The sequence below is a fragment of the Durio zibethinus genome, chromosome 16, assembly GCF_047325235.1.
Source record: "Durio zibethinus cultivar Kanyao isolate XHJ-2024 chromosome 16, ASM4732523v1, whole genome shotgun sequence".
Taxonomy (NCBI): domain Eukaryota; kingdom Viridiplantae; phylum Streptophyta; class Magnoliopsida; order Malvales; family Malvaceae; genus Durio; species Durio zibethinus.
Genome location: NC_143177.1, coordinates 25,296,954 through 25,323,175, shown reverse-complemented (window position 1 = coordinate 25,323,175; position 26,222 = coordinate 25,296,954). Strand labels below are relative to the sequence as shown.

Below are 26,222 nucleotides of genomic sequence, written 5' to 3'. Positions count from 1 at the left end.
TTAAACTTTGATCCATTCTCAAACTCGAATAGAAGACGTTCACATCTTTAAGCCAACTGCTTTTCGTCTTACAGCCAATAGATTATCATTCAAATTATGATATATATAATAAATGAAATACCACCTTCGCCCATGTTTTGAACAAGGAACGCAGCACAATATTGCTTACACGCAAAAAAACCATTAAGAGGGCAATATTGACACCTATAAAAATGAGAAAAAAAATTGTGGGAAGAAAGGGAAAGAAGAAAAGAAAAAACCTTTGGTGAGAGAAATCACAGAGCGAAAAGCCTAGAGTCGAATGCTTTTTGATGCGTTTACATTTTCTGACCAAATTTATGTGTCTATCTTGAGGAGAGAATTGAGGGATGTACTATTAAACCGCTGAGCAAGACCACGGATCACAAGGACAATAACATCCCTGGGGTGTCGTGAATGCACCATGAGGTCTACTTCATTCTCGCTGTCCACCACAATTCTAAGTCGACGTTGGTCATTACCAAAAAGCTCCACCTGCCACAACTTGCACCCTTAGATTTTATGAAAAATAATGAACTTGGAGAAGAATGGCATACAATGCTGAAACACATTGAATCGTCTAAAATTTCAGTACCCCATGCTTAACAGCCCCGGAATCTTTTCTCCCACCCTTCAAAAGAAGTTTCTTTTGTTTCTTTTTTTCAGAAATGCTGGAGGTCCTTAAATAGATTTAAAAACTCATATAATCCTATAATTTAATGGACCAACTAGAGGAGAACAACTATGGATTGCACAGTCCAACAGATATAAAATTAGCTCTATAAAGAAACAAACTTACATGAAAAGGAGGAGCATAGCTTCCACGTATTTCAGTAGTAGGAAAAGAAGTCTTTGAACCTGGCTTCACAACCTTGATTCGTTTTCTATTAATTTCGAGGATTCTTCTCTCAAGACACCCTTCTCCTAGAACCTGCAAAATAATAATGATAAAATAGATCATTTTTTTCTTTCTGAAATAGAATAAGCATATATATATATATATATATATATATATATATATATGAATGCAAAAAGAGAATATGAAATAAGAACCTTTTTTGGATTGCGGTCCTTGTCACATAATACCTGTTCCATAGATTTTGAAGCTGTAAGTCTACGAAATTGAAAAGTATAAACAAACTCTGCCAGTCCATCTGTCAAGTCACATTGTCTTTAAGTTTTTTTTTCACTTTGATTATTTCTGTGGTATATTTCCAGTTAATTCCCTATTTTCATCTCCTTTATTTGGTTTGTAGTAATTATCAAACTTTTCTAAAATTTACATAACAGCTATCTAAAAATAAATAAATAAATAAAAGCATTTGTTTGGAGCTTCACAAAATTCATAGCAAGGAATGTCCTAAATTATTCTTGTGACTTTTGAAGTTAAATAAGGAAGATCGTGTACTTATATCTTCATAGTAACAAATTTTGAAAGATGCATCAATACCACGACACAAGCGGGTTAAAAAATAGTTACCATGGTGAAAAGAAATACACAACATTAGAAAACAAGGAATATAATCTCACCTCAAACTTCACAGATGCAAGATCAAGCTTCTGTTTCACTTCTTTATAAACATCAGGCTCTGCAATTTAGACAATGCCCAAATAAACAAAAGCATAGACACATAAAATACGGTAAAGATGAAGAAAAATTGTCCAATAGTTCTAAATACTAAGAAGGAAAGTCTGAAAAGTTATCTAACACCAACTAAACCCATCTCCGGGCAGTGCTCAATCAAGCCACATAAGGTTAATTTGCCCAAGTAGAATGCGATGAAAACTTCCATGAATTAAAAAAAAAAGGTTACCACTCAACATGTTAATTTAAACAGAAAAGAAAATTCACAACAAAAAACCTTTAAACACATTTTTAAATTAAGCATTTTTATCTGCATAATATATGTTGCACAAAATAATATAGAATTATGCTTTAAAAACAATTTTAAAGCTGGACAAAGATCAAGCTAAATCTAGGTTTCTATTTGATTGTATGCTACATATTACTGAAAAGCTGTTCATTTAACTTTTTTTTTTTTTGGGGGGGGGGGTGGTGAATGGTGATGGGTAGTTTACAACATTAACACTGGTAATACTTATTGGTTGAAAAAGCAGGAAGAGAGCTTCAGAATTACCAACTGCAATTGGTTCTGTTGATGCAGAGATAGGTTGCCCCTCAATGCCATCCTCTCTTATTGGTGTATAAATAGCAACCAACCTGTACCCGACATCATCAACATTAGCTTCATACATCCTCCCCGTTTTACCTGCAGGATCAGACAATCTTTCAGAACAAATATATAAAAGGATTGGAAACTTGACATCCTGCTTTAAAGTTGTCAGCACATAGCCAGGCAGTAAATTCTTTTTTTTTTTCTGCAACTTCCTATAAAACAAAATCAAAAGTAGCTCTTTGAACTGCAATCAGGGTATCCCTCACTCACTGAACCCCGATTATATAACATTGAAAACAAAAGTCTCCAAAGCAGTTGGTGTTCTGATTGATATACTAACATCAAATTTAAAAACTAATTCAGGGTTGCTTTGATTATGTTTCACCTGCATTGCTGATTTTAACCCTAATTTAAGAGGTTATCATAAGTCTCTGCTGCAAAAATAAAAGTTTCCTAGTAAAAAATTATATTCTCGACTTTTGACTAGAAACAAGGGCAAAAAATAGATTCTGCTGGCATCCAATGATTGGAAATTTCAACCAACCAAGCATGTAAACATCTAAAATCTTTAGCAGACCCAAGGATATAGAATACCTGGTATGGAGATAAGGTCAGGACTGCCAACCATTGACCTAAGCCACTGAATTTTACTTTTTCCTTCTTTTCCTCCAGTATAAGTGCCACGTACAGCATATAAATTGGTGTGAAAGCCCCTCCCTTCAATCTCTAGCTTATCAATTCTAGGAATCCCTGAAGATAAAGAGTCCTTCAGTATCCAATAAAGAACAGATGAAAAGAATAAATTAATAAATGATTCTTAATATAAAAAACAACAGAACTAATCATAATTCTTATATATGGTAGTGTTTGATATCTTCAATCTTTATTAACTTATTCCTACCATAATTTTTATATATGGTAGTATTTGATATCTTCAATCTTTATTAACTTATTCCTACAACTTCCTCCTCCCTCCAGTGAGTCAAGCACCTGTTTTACACCTAAAGATTGTGCAACAGGAGTTTTATCCCAATTGAGAACTGGAATCTATATTAACTTTAAATGAATGTTACCCATCAACTTTTGGTCATTGTGAGCAGCTCACATAAAAGTAATTACTCTAACAAACTCAAGACAATTCTATCTTAACAACTGTCTCATTCCAAAAATGAAGATAAATAATTGAATGAGCTATAACCAAATTAATTGGTTAAGCAAGAGAAAATTTCCTTTAGAGTGAATAAAATGAGTGAATGTGAAATGCAAAAAACCTGGCAATACAGGAGCAGTCACAGCATATGCTGGTGCACTTGACCTTCCAAACACATCCGTCACAATACATTCACATTTTAGGCATCTACCAATGTCCTCAAACCGAACTTTGAAAGAGCAGGAGCATTGTGAAGGTAAAGGCTCTAAAGATTTTCCATCTCCTGTTTCTGATGAAAAGAACCTGCAGGATCCCTTACGTCACATTTAAAACAAAATGAAATAACAATTGCAGGTATGAGAAAACAAAAAAGGATTTTCCTGCGTGCTCAAAGCTTTTTTATTCTTCAAATTGATTCCCTTCATGATTCAGCTTCAAGTTAAATTTTCATAGAAACAATAAGATTAGGAGACTTTAAAGCAATATTGATTGCTTTAGAATGTTAACAAGATCAAATATGATGTGAACAATACCATTGGTAGCGGACATCTTTCTTGTACTTGCTCCAAACACACTGTTGGATTTCACTTTTTGGAATCACTTCAACAGCAGTTAGTATATCACCTTCTATTGCCTTTCCAGTGAGAGCAAGCATCTCTACCATTGGAAGCTCTGAAAGGCGGGAATTTTTCCAGTTCAAATCAAAATAATGTATTTCACGTTACAAAAATAAATAAATATCTTGTACTTAGCATCAATTAGGATGTGTTCAAGTGCTAGAGGAGGGTGGAGGAGGATTGGATACACATTCTACACTCCACTGGTAATTCTTTCCCTCATATAAAAAGTGCTAGCATCAATTGGTTGCTGATTGACATCTATAACTTAGTTTAATGAAACAAGTAGGGTAACTTGTCAAGTTCAGGCCTCAATAAACGGGCTTCAATTATAACTCACATAATCGAAGCAGAAATATTCAAGGGCAATAAGGGCAGCAGATCTAGACTGGATGGTACAGGAGACACAGGTAGAAGAGAATCTATAACAAACAAATGATGAAATTCTAAAAATCTTCTCAATGAGATAGGAATTCCATATATTCATGCCCTATACAGAAAATCTCTATTTCAAATAATGCTTCCCTTCCCCTAAAACAAAGGCAAATATTTCACTTACCGGGGAGAACAATTTCAGTTGGTTCAGACAGCCTAAGTTCTCCAACAACTGAATCTGAACGAACAGGTGTGTACCTAAGAGAAGCATTTAACAGCTTAAAATGAATAAATACAGCTAAAATTTAAGCAACAAGGCTTCTAAGCTTTGGAGATAAAATTTTACGAGGGTCAATCACTATTTTCTATATAAAAGAAAACTCCATATGTATCCTTTTAACATTCAACAAATTTCTAATAGAAACAAACAAGACAATAAGCAGTAACTTTTAAGTTAAACACAGCACCATATATCAGGTTTCAGGAAAATTATTTGTAAGGACAACATAATTAATACTTTTTTAAGAGAATATCTAACCTCCCAAATAAAAGGAGTATAATGGAACACTCACCCAAACAACAAACGGCTGTTATAATCTGCATAAGTGACCTCATAAGTTTTAGAGTTAGCCCCATTGATGTGAATGATTGTTCCATCATTAGTTTCTCTATACCAACAAAAGAGACTTGATCCCTCATATCCACCAGAATATTCTCCCTCACCAGAATATATCCCTGAAGCCAGCTTCTCCACGCGAACACTAGAGACGACTGGATGTGCTGTAATATTATTCACATTGAATGCCATCAAAAGAAAAATGATTCAAAAGTAATAACAAATGCAGCATTAACATAATATGAACACTCAAAACCATTCAAGCTCAATAAAAAGGCTTAAAACCATGAATATCATTATGGATACCAGAAAACAAAAGGTTGACCATGACAAGATAATGCTTAGTAAAGACTTTGGTTAGCAGATGAATGTTATTCACAATGGAGCAAAAATATATAAAGTATAAATGAAGAATCACGATATACCTGGGATAACTGGTGAGTTGGAAATTGCAACTAATGGCTTTCCAGATCTGCCATCAACACGAGTAGGTAGCCAATGTAATGATAAATAAGCACCCACATCTTCAAGTGATGGGGTATACGAGCTGCCAAAGTAGCAGATATTAACAAATGTTCATTTACAGATGCAAAATGAATTCAGAAATCCAGGAACCTATCACATGATATTAAAACTTACAATGTTTGACAACACATATCAACATCTTCAGAAGTACTAGATATATCTGTCCATGCCAACTCATCCAGCTTAGTCCTTGTTCTATACCAAGTATACACTCCAACACCTTCCTGTCCACCAAAATATGTTTTCTGTGGGATGGCCTCCTGGTTCTCATGGCAATCACGAATGACAAGGTCCAAACCCACTGGATTGGCTGATGCAAGAAAATTTTGGGTGCGGTAAGGGGAACAAGCATGGTATCAAGTGTCCAAATTAAAAAAAAAGACAAAAAAAAAAAAAATCAATAATGAGCTGTACAACTCACCAGGAGAAATTTCATCAGATATTATGCTCCTAGGATTCCCTTTGACTCCATCTTTGCGCACGGGAATGTAAACAAGTTCAATTCTTTTTCCCACATCATCAAGATTTAAATCCAGATACTCTGTGAAGATATGCAAGAATTTTGCCCTTGTATCACCTAATGGCTATCCAGAAAATTTAAATTAACATTCAATAACAAAACTCACCATCAATACTTAATTTCTCCTTGACCCGGTTGTTTTTCACTCTAAACCATTCATGGAAACAATCTCCCCTCTCCCTGAATCATGAACAAGGAATTCACTTCAACAATGTCTGATTATTACAAGTAGGATACAAGAATCAGCCCTCATCCATTTCAACAAGAGCTCACCCTCCAATATATGAAGCAATGAAGCTCAAACGCTGTCCCTCCATCATTGATCCGAGAAACTCCAAAGACTGACAAGTAGGGAGACCTACATTTCAAATTTAATTTCCAGATTACATCTATGTCCATTATTAATGGCTGAAATCTTGGAAACTATAAGGTAAACAAATCAATAAACAAAAACAGCAAAAGAATGTTTTAGAAATATCTCAGAAAGTTAACTCTATACCAGCTACTATAGGTCCAATTTGTTCGGAAAGAACAATGGGACCACAAACCCGATCACTTCTCACTGGCTCACATGAGAGTGAAATAAAGAAGCTGATATCATCCACTGACAGCATATATAATGTGGAACTGGCACCCCTAATCTCACATTGCGAACCATCTGAACTAGTCTGCAGATACAAATTCTCGATTAATAAATCACAGAAAGAGCAAATAAAATTCTACAACACAAAAACATGAAAGAAGTCAAATAAAATTACATCTATTTCAGCTTAGAATGCCAGTTATATAATTCATGTGCTTTACAGGCAATGTTTCATGGATACTGCATCAGAGTAAGTAGATAGAAAGTTTACAGAAAAACAGAGTCAAATAATTACCCGAAACCAGTGAAAAACTGAATCTCCCTCCTCACCACCCCAGTACTTTTTGTCAACACTCAAAATAGTTCCTTCAACAGCATCTCCAACTATCTGCAGAGCAAGCAATCTAGGGCTTCCTGGTCATCAAGAAGCACTGTGTATAAGAATCAAATTCAGTTGTTCCAAATTTAACAACCATGGTTAAAACAAATAAATTCTCCTTTAGAAGCAGCAAAAAACAAGCAACAGGAGAAAAAAAAAAAAAAGACCACTCCATTAAATTGCAAACCTGACTGACAGGGGCATTTCAGACATTTGGGCCAACCTGACTGACATGTTCAGTGCCACATCAGCTCAGCCACGTCACTGTTGTCCCCCATAGGTCCCTCGCCTCCTAGCTATAAATATGGACATCTAGGTACTATCACTCCAAGTTCCATCTTATTCTAATTCCTTACTTTTCTCTCCTTCCGACCTCCCTTATTCTGATCTATGACTTGCGCGTCGGAATGCAAACGCAGGGAACACTCCCCGCCTTTGCATCTAACCGCTCTTTTCCCTTTCTTGCCTTTCCAAGAATACCCCCAGGTCGGAGCTTGGCACAGACAAGCATATTTTAAGAATCGCATGATTGATAGTAAAAGCACCACATTTTATCAAATACAAATTTCTTCATGCATCCTTTATAATAAATAAAGTTATTTTTTTAGCATAACAGTAAGCTTCCAAAACAAACTAAATTAGAGAGAAGTAACTTATAATGGATTTCAGAAGAAATCAATAAATTAAAATGGTAAATACATTTAAAATGCTCGTTTGAATCAATCTAATACAGTCTAGAACCTATCACCAGAAGAAGCACAAAGCCATCAAGTAGATGAAACCGAGTAAAACAAGACAAATCTTATGGTCCTAAATAACAAACTTATCTTGAGTGTTACTTTCTCCAATTCAACAATTGCTCTTCATTCTCCAATAAAGTAAATGATTAAAGCTACTTATCCCAATTCCTCTACAAAAGTCCAATTAGTTAAATTTAACATGTTGGAGGAAGAAAGGATGCAATAAACTATAATTATACTCTTAAATTTTAAAAAAAATGTTGAGATAAAAGATAAAAAGTTACCAGGACAAACACGTTCCTGTCCCATGCAAGTTCTTGGCTCACCTAATATTCCATCATCACGCATTGGGGTACACTGAAAGGAGATAAATTTACCAATTGCATCTTTGGTTACATGATACTGAAGAAGCCCTGAAACCTCATGAATCAGAGTAGCAGTGTCATTTTCAACCTACAATTCCAAGAACATATAAGTTAGTAAGAGCAAAACTCAGTTAACAAAACCATATGAGAACTCTAGGTAACAGAAATGTATACCTCATGGAGGTACCAATTGTAAATACTTTTCCCTTCATGACCCCCTATGTAGCCATATGATGCAGTCAGTATACTGCCTTCAGTATAATCACCCGTGATAGATAAGAAATTTAGGCTAGGGGGAAGAGCTGCACAGATCAAAAGTATATAGACATGTACATCAATCATATAAGTGAATTGTGGAAACCAAAAGGAAAAAAGGTTGAGATCAAAGAATCAAACGTTAATAGTTAACTAACCTTCCCATGCTTATTATTCCCTTCCACTAAAATCCAACATAATAAGTACAGAAACAGGAAAAAAATTACTTACTCTCCACTGCTCTTTCTGATATAACATATACTGGTTCACCAGATTCACCATCAGGAGTCATCGGAGTATACTTTGCAACAATATAATAGCCAACCGCTCCTAAAGGTATGCGGAATGCCTGAAAAATGGTCAAAGCTCAACTAAAAGTTTGCATCAAGTATAAAATGAGAGGATGAGAGACTTCATGTGCAGATGCTTTAATTACCACCAACCTTGGCAACCTTGGACGTGCTCATAGCTTGAAGGTCATTCTCACCATTGAGTGTCAAAGAAGTCGTCTTAAACCACTGAACTCTGCTTGAACCTTCAGTACCTCCAGTGACAGTACCAGTAACAGTAACCTTACTGTTCTCCCTCAAATCACCAATTATCTTAACATTTGTTACTTTTGGAGGAGCTGGAAATTTTAAAAATAAGGCCTCAAAATAAAAGAAATTAATAACAAGAAAGCAATCATATTGACTACGAATAAATCCTCATCTATAAGGATGACAAACAAGGACCGAAACCTTGATATCATAGCTAATATTAGTCATCCCAAGTGGTAATATCATATGCATAGATAGTAGAGCATAAATGATAAACAAACTGGGAACATAAGAATAGTTTGCAATCAGTATAAGCAGATAAAATAGCTCAACGTATAAATTTAAAAATAATTATTTTAAGGTAACATTCAACAAGTCTAAAATCATACACAAGTGAAATTCCATAAAATATTAGATAGAAGTAGCACTACAATTGTCCTTTAGAGTAATGATAATAGAGAAGTCAGCCACTGGTTGCAGCAGACTCTTATTTTTTTCACAGGTTATGCATGATAAAGAGGATAATAATTTACTCTAAAAGCAACCTGAGAGTTGCCCATAAAAATAAAATTAAATCATTATGATATCAGTTTACTTACTTACCAAACTTTATAGTCATGGGTCTACTACCAGTTTGATAAACAATAATGATAAAATAAACATAACCCTGAAATATCGACAGAAATGAGCATACGTTTCCTCACTGTTCCAGAGACTATTGACACGGATTCCCCTCCCTGTCCTGAAAAATGTGAATACCACCACATTACCATATGATTTACAAGTTGCTTGATGATAAACAAGCATGTAAAACTTCAAACAAGGGGGATGTGAACAAACCCTTGAAGTTTATAGGTATATATTTGAAAGCCAAGCGTCGCCCAACATCTTCTTTGGTCAAAGTATACTCAGATGTACCACTTGTCACCAACAAGAAGTCTCTGTCAACATATTGCAGTAAAAGGATGTGTGAAGAACTCAACTAAAGTAAGGTAATGTAAGAAAACTGTATGAAAATAAAGTTGTGCAAGTCTCTAGACATAATTTTATGAAAATAATGCAATCATCAAAATAAGCCCAAGGTATATTTATAAAGTAGAACGTATACTCACGCACAAACATAAAAGAACCCAAGTGAGCATAAAACTGTATGAAAATAAGGCAACATAACAAACTGTACAAAAGTTATATTGAGTATGAAGATAGACGGAAGTCTTCAGAAACAATCATGTAAAATGACACCAGCCATCAAGATAAAGAAGTCTTCATAAGTTATACATACAAAATAGAAAAAAGAGTCTGCATGTGTTAGAGGATTGCCCATAATAAATATAAAGGGAGAAAGAGAAAGAAAACTGAAATGAACTGTCTGTACACAGAATTAGATTAACTTGAACTTTTAAACAACATAAGAGAAGGATTTTCTTTACTTGTGCTCTTACGTACGCATTGTAAAATTGTACTAACCCTGTCTCCTTATTCTCACATAACCACTCAAACTTGCTGGGACCCTCTCTTCCTCCAAAGTAATTGCCAACTCCTCTGATGACAGTTCCTTCTACAGCATCTCCAATAATTTGGACATTACTGACGGATGGAGGAGCTGCCAGCATGATTATAATCATTTAAAATTAGAATTGGAAAAGAAAAGCAAAGCACCAAAGAAGAGGAACAGTAGGGCAAATGCTCCCAATAACATCTAATGAAGTCCACAACTTAGAATCCCTTTGTTGAATTATAAAAACAAAGGAATAGATAAGCAGAGTCAACAGAAATGCAAACCTAATTCTAGTCACAGAGATGCCAAGACTTTGATAAGACATATTATGTCTTTTGAACAATGCCATAACAAAGCATAATGTGCAGCATGCATACAACAATGTGAATCAGGCAATACAAATCCAAACTGCTACTGGAATCACATACAACTGCTATCGAAATAAGTTATCTGCATTAGAAAACAAAAGCATAAATTTAAAAATGAGACCACCAAACAACTTTAATAATGTATTTAAGAAACAAAATTAAATTAAATCAAAGCTGGAACTTGGTAAAACAAGATATATAGAGTTTTTACCACATACCTGCTTTTACAAAATCTGTATGCTTATATTGAGGCTCCCCTTTGGCACCTTCTTCTGTGACTGGAGTATACATAAAGACCAAACTGGAGTCAATGTCATCTATGGTCAATCGATACTCTTCATCCTCTGCTCCAACAATCACCACCGGGCTGCTGTTCCACCTTCTCCTTAACCAGCTGAAGAGTTATCCATAATGTTGATTTAAAACAAATTTCACAAGCAAGCATGTACGTGTATCAATACTAACAAGTCCTGAAACCACTTTAAGATGCATTCTTACCTAGCAACACCCTTCCCAGGGGTCCCACCACACCATGCAACCTTAGCATGACCCTTGATTACATTACCTTCCACCAGTTCCCCGTGCAATTCAAGGTTTACAACCTTTGGAATTCCATTCCCTTCACAAGGCAGAGAAGCAAGCTTTAAAAGTGGAGAAGATAAGATTGATTTGTACAAAGTGAAGAAATACACTGACTGTGTTTGTGTATATGCATATAAATCCACAGACATGCACATGCACAGAGGCATATTGCAAAACAAAGAAGCAAATTGTGGTTTTGATGTGAACCAATAACTACAATTTAAAAATCATAATCATCCTGACATGGGTTAGAAAGCTAAATGCCAAACAGATAAGGAACACCTAATAACAACAGGGCATAGGATATACCTCGTGCAACTGGAGACGATATGGCAAAAATTGGAGGATATTCGGTTTGCCCTAAAACTGGAGTACATTCCACTTTCAAAATTTTATCTATGTCTTCATGTTTAGGCCAGTAAACCTAAATATCACATGATACAGTGATATAATTTAGCCCAACAAAATAATAAAGAAAAAGATGTCATTGTAAGGCATAAGATAGAAGTATTAATTGGCCAAAAAAGATTAAAGCACAAGTAACAGTTTAGCAAGAATCAGTTACCTCCGCATTGGCATCAGGAATAGCAGTGAAATTTGAAAGTGCTCTCTCTCCCAGAAACCATTTATACGTTAAGATTATATCTGGATCGATGCTCAGTGTGCTTTCCTGAACAAAAACAATGTGGCAGCAACAAGCATCCTCTTCAAAAGGTTTGTCAATGGAGGCTTCTTTAAGCAGATAACCGGGAGGAAAATGATCCTTCCATTGCTCAAACAGGAATTGAAATGTTGAGTCTGCTCACAAAACCATACATTAAAATACGCAAGTTCTATAGGAAGCCATGTATAAATGATTTTTACATGAATTTACCTCCCCCCTCCCTTCCCATGCAGAATAATGAGTTATATCCAGCAATCCTAAACTCAGCCCATGTGCCACAAATGGTTTCAGATGAATTAACAAGCGAAAAGTTAAGCACACAATGAATATAAAATGTTAGGATAACTTAAAACATTCCAAGGCCCAACTTTATCTTTATCCCTTTTCTGTTACTGCTGTAACAACATAAAAAAAATCAGAGAAGCATGCTTTCACAAGTACATCTCCCTCCCTCCCCCTTGTTTACTGCCATATGTACCTATTACTAGAATGGCATGAATATCATGCTACTACATTTGTAAATCATATTCACCCTATGTCCACAAAGTGGCATATATGCACTGAAACTTCTCCCAAAACTACTAAGCATCATATACTCAATGAATTATGTAAACTGTTAACTGTACTAAAAATGAAATGCAAGCTCAAAATACTATTGAAAGTACGGCTATTAGCAATAATTTGCATAGCAAATGGTAATAGGGAGTATATTACAAAATACAAACCTGCCGCTTTCTCTGGACGGCAAAACTCCCAACCTTCCCTAAGGCACAAAGCTGTATGTGCAGGATAACGCTTTGCAAGTGCCAGCTCATCTCGGGAAAGATCTATGAGAATATCTAACATTAATCCCAAAGGGAACATTGAAACAAACTAACTTGTAGATAGTCAAAAACAAAGACTCTCTCTGGCTTAGAAATAGTAAATGCATAGAACAAAAAAACACTCTCGAGTTTCCTAAACCAATATATAAATATAACAAAAGTAATAGTACCTCTATCATTAAATTTCTTCATGGTAGGTCCAACAAGCAAGATGGAAGCTGCTTCCAGATGAGGCATTTTAAGTATAGCGTTCTCCTCCACTCGCAAATGCTGCACCACAGCACAATTAGAAAACAGAATGTGATGTAGTTATGCCAATTTATATTACAAACTCATGGCACTAACTAACCTCAAGAACAGGAAGATAAGGAAAACCCTTTAGAGTTGATATTCTGTTTTTGCTTGCAGCTAAAACCTGTGCAGGAAAATATGAAACAAATTACATCAACAGTATACCATAAACTATCAAATCATTATGAAGCAAACGAATAATAAGCAAACAATTAAAACAGAAAACGAACCTGTAGTCGAGGTTGACTTGCCATTGAAAGAGACTTCAACTTGTTTTGAGCAACAGAGAGAAACTAGAGGAAAAAGGAACAACAAAAAAATGTGCAAATATTTAGAAGGCCGTAATAAAATGTAAACCATGAAACATGATCATCGAAATAGATTATACTTTAAGAGCTCACCTCCAAGTTAGGAAGCTGAGGTAAACTTACAAGTGAAGTGAGTTGATTCCCAGCAAGATATAATTGCTAAAAAAGCAATAAATACATTAGGACCTTAAGCATGGAGTACACCAACATTTGCTCCTGGCATTCAAGAAATAAGTATGCAAGAGAGCCAAACCTGTAGGGCTTTGCAACTCTCAAGAGGTTCAAATCCAGGCCCTTTAAAATCATTAAAGCTCAAATCAAGAACCTGGAAAGAATTTCGTCTAAATCAATTTCCAAGTTATTCATAAATATAAATTTGCGAGTGTAATTCACAACTTAGTCTAAATCTCTTATCAACAGGTGTGTTTTTATGCGCATGAGAGACAAAAACGTGCAATTCACAAATTAACAAACCTTCACTCGTGTCAATATCTCAACCCCTTCCAGTGTTGATAAGAGATTGTCTCTCAAATAAACAAACTGCCAAAATAAAAGAATTAGTAGAAGGAACAATAATAGAAAATTCAGGAAAACTTCTCAACTAATATTCTAATATCATCCAAGTCCAACCAATATGAACAGCAAATATGAGACTGTTTTCACTTCAGTTCCTAAGTTCCCTTATCCCCATTTCAAACTTATTTCTAGTTAGTAATTATCAGCAAACATGCGTTACAGTTATACAAAGCTGTAGGAATAAAAATTTATTAAAACATTAATAATAAATTCAAAATCCAGGCTCTCTAACTCTACGTTGAGGAGTTTGCATGTCAAGTTCCCAACAAATTGGACCTAAAAATGGAAAATACCCAAACACCAGAACAACACATAGAAGTCATACAGCAGAAACAAAAGTGCCAAGTCTCTTATTAGACCTTAAATATATGGAAGTTCCAGAGGGCTTTTACATGTGAAAAAAAAAAAGGAAATATTCTGATATGGTAAAGAATTAAATGACATAAATACAAAATTTTCAAATAAGATGAGACGTATTTATATTAGAATGTATGATACAAGAAATAGTTTACCTCTAAATTTTGTGATAAGTTCAAGCCACTAGCATTGAGCTTGTGCACTCTATGGCCCCTAAGATCCAATCTCTGATAACACAATGGGGAAACAAACTGTATCAAATAGAAGCTTAGCCAAAAGAAAAATGACATTTGATGCGGAGTTATTAAAATGCAAGTGTTCATGCATGAGGAAATCAGCAGAAAAATTATGTCCAGGAAACATAGTTGATGAATGACAAGCTTTTCTTACTACAATCATTCTTATAATGGTCACGTTCAGATAGATCTTACAAAGCAGACTAGGTAGTTCCAAGAGCATATCAAGGATAATTTTATCTATTTTTGCAAATGGAAACAAACTTACAGTATGCCGCAACACAACCCAATTGTGAAGTGTTCATGTCGAAATCAACAGAAAAAGCAATATCACAGACACATTAGGTTCTTCATTTACATCATTAATGTAGAGACCAACAAATCCTAGAAAGCAGACTAGGTAGGTCCAGAAGTATTAAAAATATTGATGCATAACTTCACACATGCTCTGGTGTGACAAATATTCTTACCACATCGTCACCAGCTTTAATCTCCACCTGTGGAAGAACAATGAAACGTGAATCTCTACTTTCTGGGTTCACTGCTTTCTTCCGCCCAGATAAATTAGAATTCCTACCCAGAGATGATGACAAAGACCGGGATCTTAAACCACTGGGTACTGTAGGTAATCGAGTGGTTGGAGAAGAAACCTTTGAGATTGTCTTTCTACTTGTGCTACTGGCAGTGCTGTCCAGTGGTGAAGAAGTAATCTTTTTCAAAGAAGAGGATGCTGATAGTGCTGGCTTTACAGCGGACTTTCTCACAGTTTTTTGTATGATTGTGTCAGATGCAGTCGATGTACTTAAACTGCGACCCACCGGTGACACTGGAACCGACTTCCTAGTCTCTGAAAGGTTTGCTCGGAATGTGGGTTTTGTTGTCACTGAAGACGGTGAACTTCTTCTGACTTCTGGTAAGGATCGCCTAACTAACTCGGTAGCCGAAGGAGTGCTGGGTGTGGAGGGTTTCTTGCCTGCAAGGATACCAGCATTGTTTTGCTGTCTTGCACTAGTGGCTAATGACTTCTCAGGCACGCCCCCTGTGCTGTTTCTTCTTGTCACCGCAACAGAAATATATGCTCGCAATGAAGAAGATACAGTTGATCTGGCCGGTGTCGAGACTTTTGACTTTGCTGCTTCACTAGATTTCCCAGATTTAGTAACCTTTTTCAGACTTTCTGCTCGACTTTCTGCAAACGGGTTCTCCAAATGTAGGGGCTTTACCACCGGATCCTCACCAGGTTGTGCTCCGGGGTCCTCCATTTTAAGCTACAACACTAGTCCTAGCAATCAGAAACAAATGTTTCATGCAACCCCATGAAAGTACTAATCAACAAACCCAAAACTGAAACTTTCCCACTTTGTTGTCGGTTTAAGAAATACCAAAAGGCAAAAGCTTACAATAAAATTGGGGCTCCTTAATCTTAATTGAGCTTCCTTAACCAAAATAAGCTAATTTCCTGTAGCTTCATAATAAGTTAATTCCTTATAATACATCGTTTTCATTATAATATGAGAGGTGATTGTGCCTCGGTTGGTGACCGACAAAACATGGTTAAAAAGAAAACAAGGCTGTAAACATTCATAATGCTCACTCACTGCAACCAACGCTTAAGTTAAGGCGTCTCTTTCGGTCCTTTGAAACCAAACCGAATACAAAAATAAAACAAAACAAAAATGGGAGCTCTTTTCTCCTTCCCACTTCAATCACCTTCCTTAGCTACCAAAAGAGTAAGAATGGCACCAAAACGAAACACATTAGGCCAAAAGAATTTAAAAATAACCTTAAAAAATAAAAAAACGAAAAAGGGACTTACAAAGAGCAAGGTTCAGCAGATAAGTTGAGGTACGAGAATTATATGAGGAGAAAGATCATGCCTGGATCTAGCACAAACTGCAAGTTCTTTAGCTAAGATTTAAGTGCTTTTACTCGATCTGAGGGGGAGAGAGTTAAAAAGAGAGAGAGAGAGAGAGAGAGAGAGAGAGAGAGAGAGAGAGAAGTGCGGCAACTGAAACAGTTTTAGACGGAAATTACAATGTAGATTCTAGCAGAGAATTAAAAAAAAAAAGAAGTTTAAAAGGGGCACAAAAAGCAAAGCTAAAAAGCTAACATAGGAGAGCCAAAGAGAAATAGAGGAGTCGGAGAAAATAAGCTCAGAGAAATAGAAAAAGAGGAGTACAGAGAGTAGTGTCTCGTTTTGTTGTCATTAAAATTATTTTTTGAAAATTGTTTCTAGTGATTAAATGATGACGCCACTTTTAAATGGCGGAAAATACTGTTTGAAAACTCTGGCGAGTTCACTCACAGCGCCACACCTGCGTTACAGATTCTGACTCGAATCTCTTTTGGGATAATACATAATAAAAAAAATAACAATAAAAAATTTACATTTCTTTTTTTTTAGGTGAAATTTTTTATTTACAATAAAGTAAAAAATAAAAAACTAAAATAGAAAAACCGGTCATCAAAAGGGCAAAAGACAGAATTTGTAGGCCATTGTGGCGCCTGTGAAATATTTTAGTTTGATTTTTTTTTAATTAATTCAGGATTGGACTACTGGAAGAGGAATTAAGTGTTGGGCTCCGGACAGATGGAAAGTGGCTAACCGATAGATTGAGCCTCAACATTGGTTTTGTTGCTTCAAGTTGAGGCAACTAGATCTTGATTTTTAACCAATAAATCGAGCCCAATCCTAAATTCTTGGATCTTGATTTGTTGTCGCTTGAGCCTAATGAGCGTAAAGTAAAACATTGCTCTGGCAATCTTGGGTAATATTACGAATCACATCGTTAATCTCTTACGTAAAGAGCACAAATTGATTATAAATAAAATAGGGTGAACCTGATGCACGAGACTTTTCGCTTTGTGAGTGTTGGGGTGAAAGTCTATAATATGTAGTAAAAGTTATTTTCAAGACTCGAATTCTGATCTCAAAAAAGCAACTTTATTATTGCTTTTAGTTTTAAGTTATCTAATAGCAACTACCCTTGTAACAAAAATAATGGTTTGCTTTCTGTTATGTTAAAATAACCAGACATTTCATTGATGAGAGGGAAAAAAAACAACAAAATTAATCGGGATATCCCCACATGAACCTTATTAAGGAGGGATTTTAGGCTGTTAGCATACAAACCATATTGCATTCAATCCACACTCCATTTCTCTTGTTTCAAGCTCAAAGACTTAGAGCAACATTTTTTTTTTTTCAAATGTAGATTTCATTTCACTTCATACTGGATAAACTTTCATGTACTACTGCAAAATATAAGATGATATCAACAGATAAGAGGGCAGAAAAATAGGAGTTCAAGAAATCCATGTTTCTCCTCAATTCACAGTCAAATTTTGGTTTTCAGCAACTATGCATCTCAATTTCAACTCTACTGAGATTCAAGCATAGGAAAATTCCAGATACCAAACAGAAACAAAACTAACATTGTCAGAGCAATTAATAGAAAGCAGCAACACCATGATTCCATCATACACGTCTGTCACTGAGGGCTAATATAGATTAATTCCTTAATCATCTTGCCTTTCCCAGATGGGAGCTCTTCCAGTTTGGACTTTGGCATGTTCATCTTTCGTTCAATCTCTTTTAGTGCCTCCTCGGATTGTGTAAGAGCTTTTTCATATGAAACTAGCACCTCACTTTCCATATTCTGTGCTTCTGCATTGGGAAGGCCTGAAGTAATCAGTACAAACCTGAATTGCAAAATTATCTCTTGGAGTAAATCAATTATTTGATCGAATTCAATTTCTTCATATAAGAGACACTTGTCAATTCGAGCGATGCTAGATTCTGGTTTCTCTGTTGCGACCAAGCCTGCCTCTGAATTTTCCCCTTCTTGGCATGGAAGTTCCAGCATGGCAAGGACCTTATACACTGTAATCGGAACCAGCCCATGATGACAGCTTTTCAGATTTTCCATTGCAGATTTGAACTCTTCAAACTTTATAACTGCTGCTTCACAGCCTAACACCATAGCATGCAGATTAGATAGGAGCTGACAGAAATTACACTCAAGACGAAACACCCAAGTTTTTACCACTTTCAGAATCTCATGCCTTTCGTAAGAAAGGTCACTGCATTTGGGAATCCCCTCCGAACCTTTCTCAGGAAACCGTTCAACTTCATCTAGTATCTTCTTTTGCAGAGCCTCAAATTTTTCTCTCAGAATTCCAACGATTTGCCAATCCAATGCCCCCGAAGCTTCTGGCTTAAGAACACTAAATACTGGAAAAGATCCTAGTTCCACTTCTAGCTTTATACCCTTTTCCTGATTCTTGGATGTTTTATTGATAATCTTTCGACTTTCTACAAATATAGTTATCTTGTTTACCACACTTGGACGAAACCCATACATCACGGTTATCGCATTACTCAAAATCTCCTGTGCATCCCCACCTTCAAGAAACTGATTATCACCAGATTGATCAATACTTGAGCCCTCTCCCTTGAGCCATACTTTCTTGGCCTCGGCATGTTCCTTTATCATGTCTTTGATGATTTTCCTTTCATCTTCAGTAAAGTGCACGTTTACCCCTTCAACTTCAATCGATGCAGCGAAATCTCTCAGTCGCTGTTCTCTTCTACTGGACTCTTCAGCAAAATCAGCTACATTCTTTGGGATTCTTGCTAAATCAAACTGTGCAACCAGGTCACTGATGTTCTCGATTATCTCATCTTCTTCTGTGCTCAACCCTTCAAGAACTCTCATTAGAGATGCCAAGTGAGGTTCTGGTTTTTCTCCCATCACTCTGTTAACTTCTCGTTCCATCTGAAAAACTTCAAGATTCTGAGTATCACCGATGTTATTTGGTGAGCAGAATACTACCAGATAATCATGCAACCTGTTCATGACATCTTCATGGTCTTCCCTCAGTGTTTCAACTAATCTAATCAAAATATCACGCCCGCTTTGATTGCATTCTTGGATTACTCGGTTGATGTGTTGGTCAATCTGTATGAGATGGGAAAATTTATTGCTAATTTCATTGAAAATGTTGTCGCGATCATCGGCAGCCATTGATGATCTTACAGAAAAAATGAGACTAAAACTAAAGAAGGGTAAAGAAATCAGAGACTTGAGAGAGAGAGAGAGCTTTGGCGCTCAATAGTGGGTTTGCCCTTTGCGGTTAGGTAATTCAGTTATACAGCCGACTAATGCCTGGGGAGTGATTGATACTTATACCTCGTTGAAAAGTCTTTAAGAGACCACAGGCCTTGAGCCCAGTGGTTAAGAGGCCCCAGTATGAGAAATTGAGGAATTTCAGGCTCAACTCCGAACTCTCAGCTTATTTCATTAGCTCTTCATATTCCTCTTCATTCTTACCGTTACAGCTTTTACCAATTTTTTAAAAATTTTGCGTCACTTTCTATCATTTTCTTGGCTGGCATTGATATTTAGAAAAAGATCAAGATACAGAGAGAAGAGAGGAGGCTGAGTTATACAGAGCATAGAGAGAGAAACAGAGATAGAGGGCTAATTGAGTAACCGGCAGTGATGTATCATATGACGAAACATTACAACATTGCGCAACAACAAACATATTTACATTGTCATTAAATGAATAATAATGAATAACAATCAAAACCAAGATTACAATCATCAATGATCTATTACACATTGAAAAAGAAAAAAAAACCTCAATGGATGATCTCTGGAATCGAATAACAAAAAAAAAGCTCCTTTACTTGCTCCTTTAGTTGCTATGGTTCCAAAGTCAGTGATTTCATATAATGAAGCTTTATCTCTGAACAAAGTTGTCTCTCAAACATTCACAATCCTTCACCTCGGAGAAAAAAAAAATGACATGGATGTGTATGAAAGGGGCTAAGTATTGACAAAGGCCCAATGAATAAATCAGCGAGTGCTTTTGTTAACTGATTGCTGGTATGGATCAACCCAACATCTGTCCTCCTTCACAGCATTTTCCCATCTTTTTCGGAAAATTTGCATTTCAATGAAGGACTGTCTTCTTACCTGCAAGCATGTTATAATTTATACCTACAGAATGGTTGCATATAACAACTTATAAAGCATCGTCTTAAGAGGTCTTACTTCGGGTCTATTGTCAACTTTATGGGATTCAGATGGTGCCTGCAATTTCAAAGAAGATGAACAGTGTTATAAATCATCAAAAGGCTCTTGTGTTAAGCAAATTAAGGTCCAGAAAACATACCATCGCTTCTGATTTAGAGAAGTGCTCCCTCTGAGTAATATTAACTTGTGTAGAATTTAACTGCATCCATCAGCAAGAAGATGATAAGACAGTTGGAGACTAATTGTGAATTTGACATCATCTTACTTGATCAAATTTAAACAACTTTGATTCCCAGAGTAAGAGTTTCATCTTCTAGTCATTATAATTGAAATATTAATGTGTCTTTAATAACTAAAATCCTAACACGAGATAATGCAGTCCAACATGATACCAAGACAAGCAGGAACAACCAAAAGAACCTTGTAGAGTTACTGCCTTGACCAAAGACCCTTCCGTTTACATGGTTTTTTGATGCATACTTGCCTCATTTTCAGCCATAATACCAAGTGTAGGAAGTCCCAAATGAACTATGTACTGAGCATCAACCACACCAACATTTTTCATACGATCACCCTGAATGAGAGTCCAAATATCACTGAAATGCCCATGAGAATCAGAAAAGGATGTAATATGGTTTGAAAAGTTACTTGTGCACAATAACCAAGCTGCATATCAAGGCCCCAAGCATGGATCAAATCATTCTGTAGGGCAAAGTAATATTAGGGAACAGTTACTATAAAGGTAGATGCGATACAGACAAGAAAAAGCGAAATTGAGATCTTAAAAGAAACCCAAAGCAAGCAGCTACTATTTGAGTTTTAGGTTAAAATTTCCAGGTGTACATGGGATTTCTTAACATGGCCTTTCTTTTTTCTCTAAAAATCATATTAAAGAAGATCAAACAAATCATCCAATTTCGGTAGACAAGCATTATATATGAAGTAATTATATTTGAATACTTTGAGCTAACAGAAATAAATTAGACAAAGAAGAAAAAACAGTAACTGGATCATATTTGCAGAATGCCTAGCCACTAAGTTGTGCGATTATCGAAGGACTTCAAAATGTTGTTAGAGCATGCGGTTCAATAAAGATGGTCAAAAACAATGTGCATTATGTTGTCAAATACTCAGTTATTGTGCAACCAATATGGCTGCATGCTTACAGAAATACTTCGTACCTGGATCATATACCACGCACAGCGCCAGGCAGCTCTTGAGAATACAGGGGCCATCATTTCCACCCAACTGCAAAACATATTTTATTAACTGCCTAAGAATAACAATAGATCTTCTGTCTGGTCATAGCTTATTTCTCCTTTTTCAAATAATTGAGAAGCAAATACTCAAAAATAACATAGGTTATTACAATGAGAAAGGTATTGAATTTTAATGATAGAATCCAAGAGCTTTGAAGTTAGCTCTAGTTTACCCGATACATGGAGGAGCAGTGCTGCGAGCATCACACCTTCCACTGCCTTTAAACTTGTATATCCTTCTGTTCAAACAAATAGAAAGTATCATAACCAGCACGATTAAGTGCACATCATTAAGACATATGGAAAATACATGCTCTCATCTTCATGTATAATGAGATCATAAGACAGCTTTGTTTGTAAGGAATGTATTAGCTCGTAATTCTGACTGCTTGGCTAGCAAAAAGCTAATGTTCTCTACAACCACTGAGACTTGTCCATCTAATTACCAAGCTACCGAAGCACAAATACCTATTGTTTCAAAAATGGCTAGTTATACAGTCTACATAGCGGGAATTTCAGTTTAAACTGAAAATATTTTGAACCCTCATTAACAATTAAAGTTATTCAGTGGTTGACAGTGTCAGAGTCAGTACAATTTACCTGCTAAGATTGTGTATGAAACAGGGGGCTTATTCTTGAAACGATTTTCCACTGGTTTACACAACTAACCTGTGCAATCTTGAATTCTTTCTGCGTGCTGTGATTTGATGATGCACCTCTGATTTATCAGGATCAAGTGCTGGTTGTGATATCTCTAGTCCCTCATCTTCAATAATCGACAAATATCTACAAAAGGTTTGATGTGTTTTAAGCTCAAAATCTAAATTTCAGTTCTATTAACAATGTGAAAAATGAGGTGCAAAAACGAACAGGAGATATAGTTTCTCAAAATTTTATGTTTGAAACTAATCATTAGAAATAAGCATTTATATGTGCGTGTGTTCAGACATGGTTACAGACCATGCTAAACTGAGTTTGACATAATGACTTAAGGAATATCAAATCTTATCCACATAAATGTAGAATATACTTACTGCCTTGGATCAAAGTTATCTACTCCAAGGTCCTCATCCCAGAGGAATATATACTTGTATTCAGCAACTATGTCTGGATGCAAGAAACGTTTGGCAAACCACCTATAACAACATATCTTAGCAGCTGATTAGCCTGGATAAGACATATACGTGCAGGTGCACACAGCTGTGAACAAGGAAGATAAACATTTCTGAAAAAACAACATTACCATTTTGTTTGATTCACTGCAGACACATGTATGGCACGGTCACTCCATTCCAAATCTCTCCATTCATCCACAATACCATCATAGTGGAAAAGCATCACAACAAAATCTCTTGAAGGAAACTGCACATTAATGATTATTATTAAGCCTAAAGATAAAAAGATAATGAAAAGGCATTTGAGAAGTTGAGGAACCTTTTTAACAATTCGATCCACAATTTCCTTTTGCTTTATTCCAACAGCGATGGCTAACAAGTTTGCAGATGGCTCTGGATTGCCCTGAAATTGCAGTATAAGCATAAAAGACAATTAACAAGATCAACAAAAGTACGACAAAAAAGTATTTGTGTGTGTCTTAGTCTAGAAAATTTTCAACACAAAGTATTGTACAGTACATTTTTCACAGCATCACTCCATAAAGGTCGCATTTCCAAGTTTGACATTTTGACCACTATTCCTTGAGGTAATGCCTCAGTTCCAGGAGGTCTGCATCGAATCTTGTCGGGAAAGAAAAAGATTTAAAGATATCATACAAAACAAAATGTTTTAAAAGACTTGGTGTGCTATTCTAAAGACAATATTCTTTCCCCTAAAGATGACCAACCTTGCACACATTGAATTTTGAATTCTGAAGCATATTAATCACCTCCCACCTTGATAATCTCTGTATACATGATTTACAGATAGATAATCTCAGAAGAAAAACACTTCAGCCACAGTATTCCAAAAAAAGACATTAATGAAAAGTTGAGGTCAAATTGAATCACAAAGTTGGAAATAAAAGAAGGTTTGGCAAAATCAAAGCATAGAACTTAGATGAGTTTGTTCAACAAATGGTCTTGTGATTAAGGCCACATATCTCTATTTGAGAAGACTTTTGCTCGTGGACATGCTAGTCTTTTTCCCAAGTGTGGTAAGTTTTTATAGTTTTCCTTTTTTTATCTACCAACCAATATGATATTGCACTTTCATGCATCAAAAAGTGGGAACAGAACTTGAATTTCATAACACTGTTGCCAAAAGTTGACATTGTTAGAAGGATTCCAATTCATCTTTAACTTCTTTTCACAAGCCTTGAGCAACGCTGATATAATCCAAATTCTGAGATAAGAAACATTTCGAAAAGAAGAAAATCCATGAAAGAAATAACTCAACACCCATACCATACTATCTCACCAAAAGGAAATTTCAAATTTCAACAAAAAATTACAAAAGCAGAAATACATACATCTTTGTATTCCTTAGCAATAAATCCACTACTAATGAAGTAAGCACCACAAAATAAAGCAGCTACAACAAATAGACTGCAGAGGCATGATCGACTCTTTGGATCCCACACTGGAGAAGCCTGCAAGGTAATGGAACATTCAAGCAGAAGACGTTTATACTCAAATTCCATATCTTGATAAAGATTAGAATGTGGACTAGAACAGCAAAATAAAGGACCAGAACCAGAAAGAAGGTCCTAGAAAGAAAGAGCAGCTATTAAATTTCTTGAGGCATTTTAATAGCGTCTGCCATATATTAGTCACTGAGTAGATATGCATTAAAATTTTCTAACTAAGAAATTACTGATCAATCACAATGGGCCAAACGTAAAAAACATAAAAGAAGAAAGACCGAACGAAAATCGGGTAAGTTAAAGGTAAAATCATTGAAGCATCTTCGTCAAAACAATACGATCCGAATAAAAAATTACGAACTCAAGCCAATATCTTCATTCAAATTAAGATTGTGGTCAGTTTCAGTTATTATAATAGTAAATAAAAAAATAGAAAATAGTCAAAATACAATATCCTTGTTTTCCCTTAATCTTCCCTCCAACCAAAGAAAGTTGACTGAAAATTCCATACCAGAGTACATCTCAATCAAGTCGAAAATTCACCACATACTTTTGTCATAGCTAAAGCAACAGGAAGGAAGATCAACTACGAAATTAGAACTTAACTTTGAATTATGAAACAAACCAAATAGGCTTCCTTCATTTACAAAGCAAAAGTGACAGTAAGACTCAACATGCTGTAAATTCTACTGGAGCTCTTGCTTCTCTTAGCAACCAAAGAAGAGCTAAAGAAACTAAGAAAGTAATCATGATGGTTACAATAACTTAAGAGTTAAGACCAGTAAACTAATCCTTCCCACTTTTTTTAAGTTCTAATCTCTCAAATTATAATCACAAGTAAAGCAAAAAATATCACCACTCCTCATCCTCCACCATCAATTACGTTAGTTTTTTTCTTTTTCAAAAACCAAAAGACCCTTTCAAAGTTCATTGCACACTGAAACAAGAAACAAAAAAAATAAAAAGAAAAAAGCAAAATTGAAGCAGAAAATCACAAAAAAAAAAAGACACTTCCAAACCCATAAATTAATGAAACAAAGAGTTTTGAAGGAAACTTACACAATTAAAAGACTTCATCTTTGCATGGAAAATCCAAAACCCAGATAGAGATAGAGAGAGATGCCCAACCTAAAAAAAGCTTTCCTTTTGGTTATAATTTACACCATGAGAAAGTCTACAGGAAAAAGCAAAGAATGAAAAGGAGAGAATATGTATCAAAGAGAAAAAGACGGACAATGGCAAGTCTAAAGCAGTCAACTTCTGCAAAGTAAGGAAACGATGTCGTAATGGGCAACCAAAAGTAAAATTCCTCAGAAATTTTTGAGATAGAAGTGGAAGACAGGGAAGCGTTTAAAAGCCGTTTTTATCAGCATTTGTTAATAATATTAATTAATCTTTGCTTAGGGGTTTAATAATATTAATTAATGTTTGCTTGAGGGTGGCTGTGTTCTCTTATGGTGGTCTGCGGCGTTTCCCTTTTGTCATTATCAAATTTTATAAGTTGCAAAGATACGCGCAGTCGCCGGCTTTGATGGGAAACTGTGAGTACTGCGAGTAGTGGAAAGAAAGTGCTCTGTTCGAGTACACGAAACACGATATACTCGCTGTTTATTTTTGCCACGTGTCATATACCGTTCCATGTTTCTTTTGGCGTTTGAAGGTTGTCGTAGAAGAAGAGTGGTAAACTGGTAATGTTCGTTTGCCAGTTGGACACAACAAATCTTCTTTGTCTTAAAATAATTTTTTTTTTTATTTCTTAATCTATTTCTGAACCC

General features: G+C 35.6%; 2 protein-coding genes across 8 annotated transcripts; both read right to left on the bottom strand.

Annotated features, from left to right (window-relative positions):
• Positions 1 to 82: 82 nt before the first annotated feature.
• LOC111298218 (187-kDa microtubule-associated protein AIR9-like) lies at positions 83 to 16,797 on the bottom strand. 4 transcript variants are annotated; one of them, XM_089745670.1, is made up of 38 exons: positions 16,380 to 16,797; positions 15,034 to 15,845; positions 14,483 to 14,554; positions 13,869 to 13,934; positions 13,648 to 13,719; positions 13,488 to 13,553; positions 13,317 to 13,379; positions 13,145 to 13,210; positions 12,966 to 13,065; positions 12,697 to 12,798; positions 11,873 to 12,105; positions 11,617 to 11,731; positions 11,224 to 11,344; positions 10,944 to 11,119; positions 10,327 to 10,462; positions 9,700 to 9,800; positions 9,554 to 9,601; positions 8,764 to 8,948; positions 8,552 to 8,669; positions 8,240 to 8,367; positions 7,985 to 8,153; positions 6,877 to 6,995; positions 6,498 to 6,666; positions 6,272 to 6,356; positions 6,105 to 6,178; positions 5,900 to 6,019; positions 5,593 to 5,788; positions 5,379 to 5,500; positions 4,910 to 5,117; positions 4,522 to 4,595; positions 3,879 to 4,017; positions 3,467 to 3,648; positions 2,790 to 2,945; positions 2,157 to 2,288; positions 1,549 to 1,607; positions 1,072 to 1,104; positions 818 to 949; positions 83 to 513 (listed from the first exon to the last, which is right to left on the bottom strand). In XM_089745670.1, exons 2-38 carry the CDS (start codon positions 15,823 to 15,825, stop codon positions 337 to 339), a joined length of 5,106 nt encoding a protein of 1,701 aa, XP_089601796.1. In that variant the 5' UTR covers positions 15,826 to 15,845; positions 16,380 to 16,797; the 3' UTR covers positions 83 to 336. The 4 variants fall into 4 exon arrangements, with proteins under 4 accessions (XP_089601796.1, XP_022748725.2, XP_022748727.2 ...); XM_022892990.2 differs by having other exon boundaries at positions 10,306 to 10,462; positions 16,380 to 16,777; XM_022892992.2 differs by having other exon boundaries at positions 15,034 to 16,282; positions 16,380 to 16,742.
• A 3,298-nt stretch (positions 16,798 to 20,095) lies between these two features.
• On the bottom strand, positions 20,096 to 25,950 carry LOC111298217 (uncharacterized). Of its 4 annotated transcripts, none has more exons than XM_022892988.2 (16): positions 25,682 to 25,950; positions 25,507 to 25,575; positions 24,334 to 24,453; positions 23,710 to 23,769; positions 23,501 to 23,591; positions 23,301 to 23,384; positions 23,110 to 23,228; positions 22,901 to 23,002; positions 22,536 to 22,652; positions 22,040 to 22,105; positions 21,789 to 21,855; positions 21,256 to 21,309; positions 21,092 to 21,181; positions 20,747 to 20,806; positions 20,626 to 20,664; positions 20,096 to 20,547 (listed from the first exon to the last, which is right to left on the bottom strand). In XM_022892988.2, the coding sequence occupies exons 4-16, from the start codon at positions 23,718 to 23,720 to the stop codon at positions 20,428 to 20,430; spliced, it is 1,020 nt and encodes a 339-aa protein (XP_022748723.2). In that variant the 5' UTR covers positions 23,721 to 23,769; positions 24,334 to 24,453; positions 25,507 to 25,575; positions 25,682 to 25,950; the 3' UTR covers positions 20,096 to 20,427. The 4 variants fall into 4 exon arrangements, 3 of the variants coding, with proteins under 3 accessions (XP_022748723.2, XP_022748719.2, XP_022748720.2); XM_022892984.2 differs by having other exon boundaries at positions 23,501 to 23,602; positions 25,682 to 25,806; XR_002691173.2 differs by lacking the exon at positions 25,682 to 25,950 and having other exon boundaries at positions 21,028 to 21,181; positions 23,501 to 23,602; positions 25,507 to 25,664.
• Between the last annotated feature and the right edge of the window lie 272 nt (positions 25,951 to 26,222).

Coding starts and splice junctions, on each gene's coding strand:
- LOC111298218 (XM_022892990.2), bottom strand. CDS start 15,825: ATGGAGGACCCCGGAGCACAACCTGGTGAGGATCCGGTGGTAAAGCCC. Junction 13,720..13,868: donor AGATATTGACACGAGTGAAG/GTTTGTTAATTT, acceptor AATTCTTTCCAG/GTTCTTGATTTGAGCTTTAA. Junction 8,949..9,553: donor CTCTGGAACAGTGAGGAAAC/GTATGCTCATTT, acceptor TAAAATTTCCAG/CTCCTCCAAAAGTAACAAAT.
- LOC111298217 (XM_022892984.2), bottom strand. Junction 23,229..23,300: donor TGGATCGAATTGTTAAAAAG/GTTCCTCAACTT, acceptor ATTAATGTGCAG/TTTCCTTCAAGAGATTTTGT. Junction 22,653..22,900: donor GATAACTTTGATCCAAGGCA/GTAAGTATATTC, acceptor AACCTTTTGTAG/ATATTTGTCGATTATTGAAG.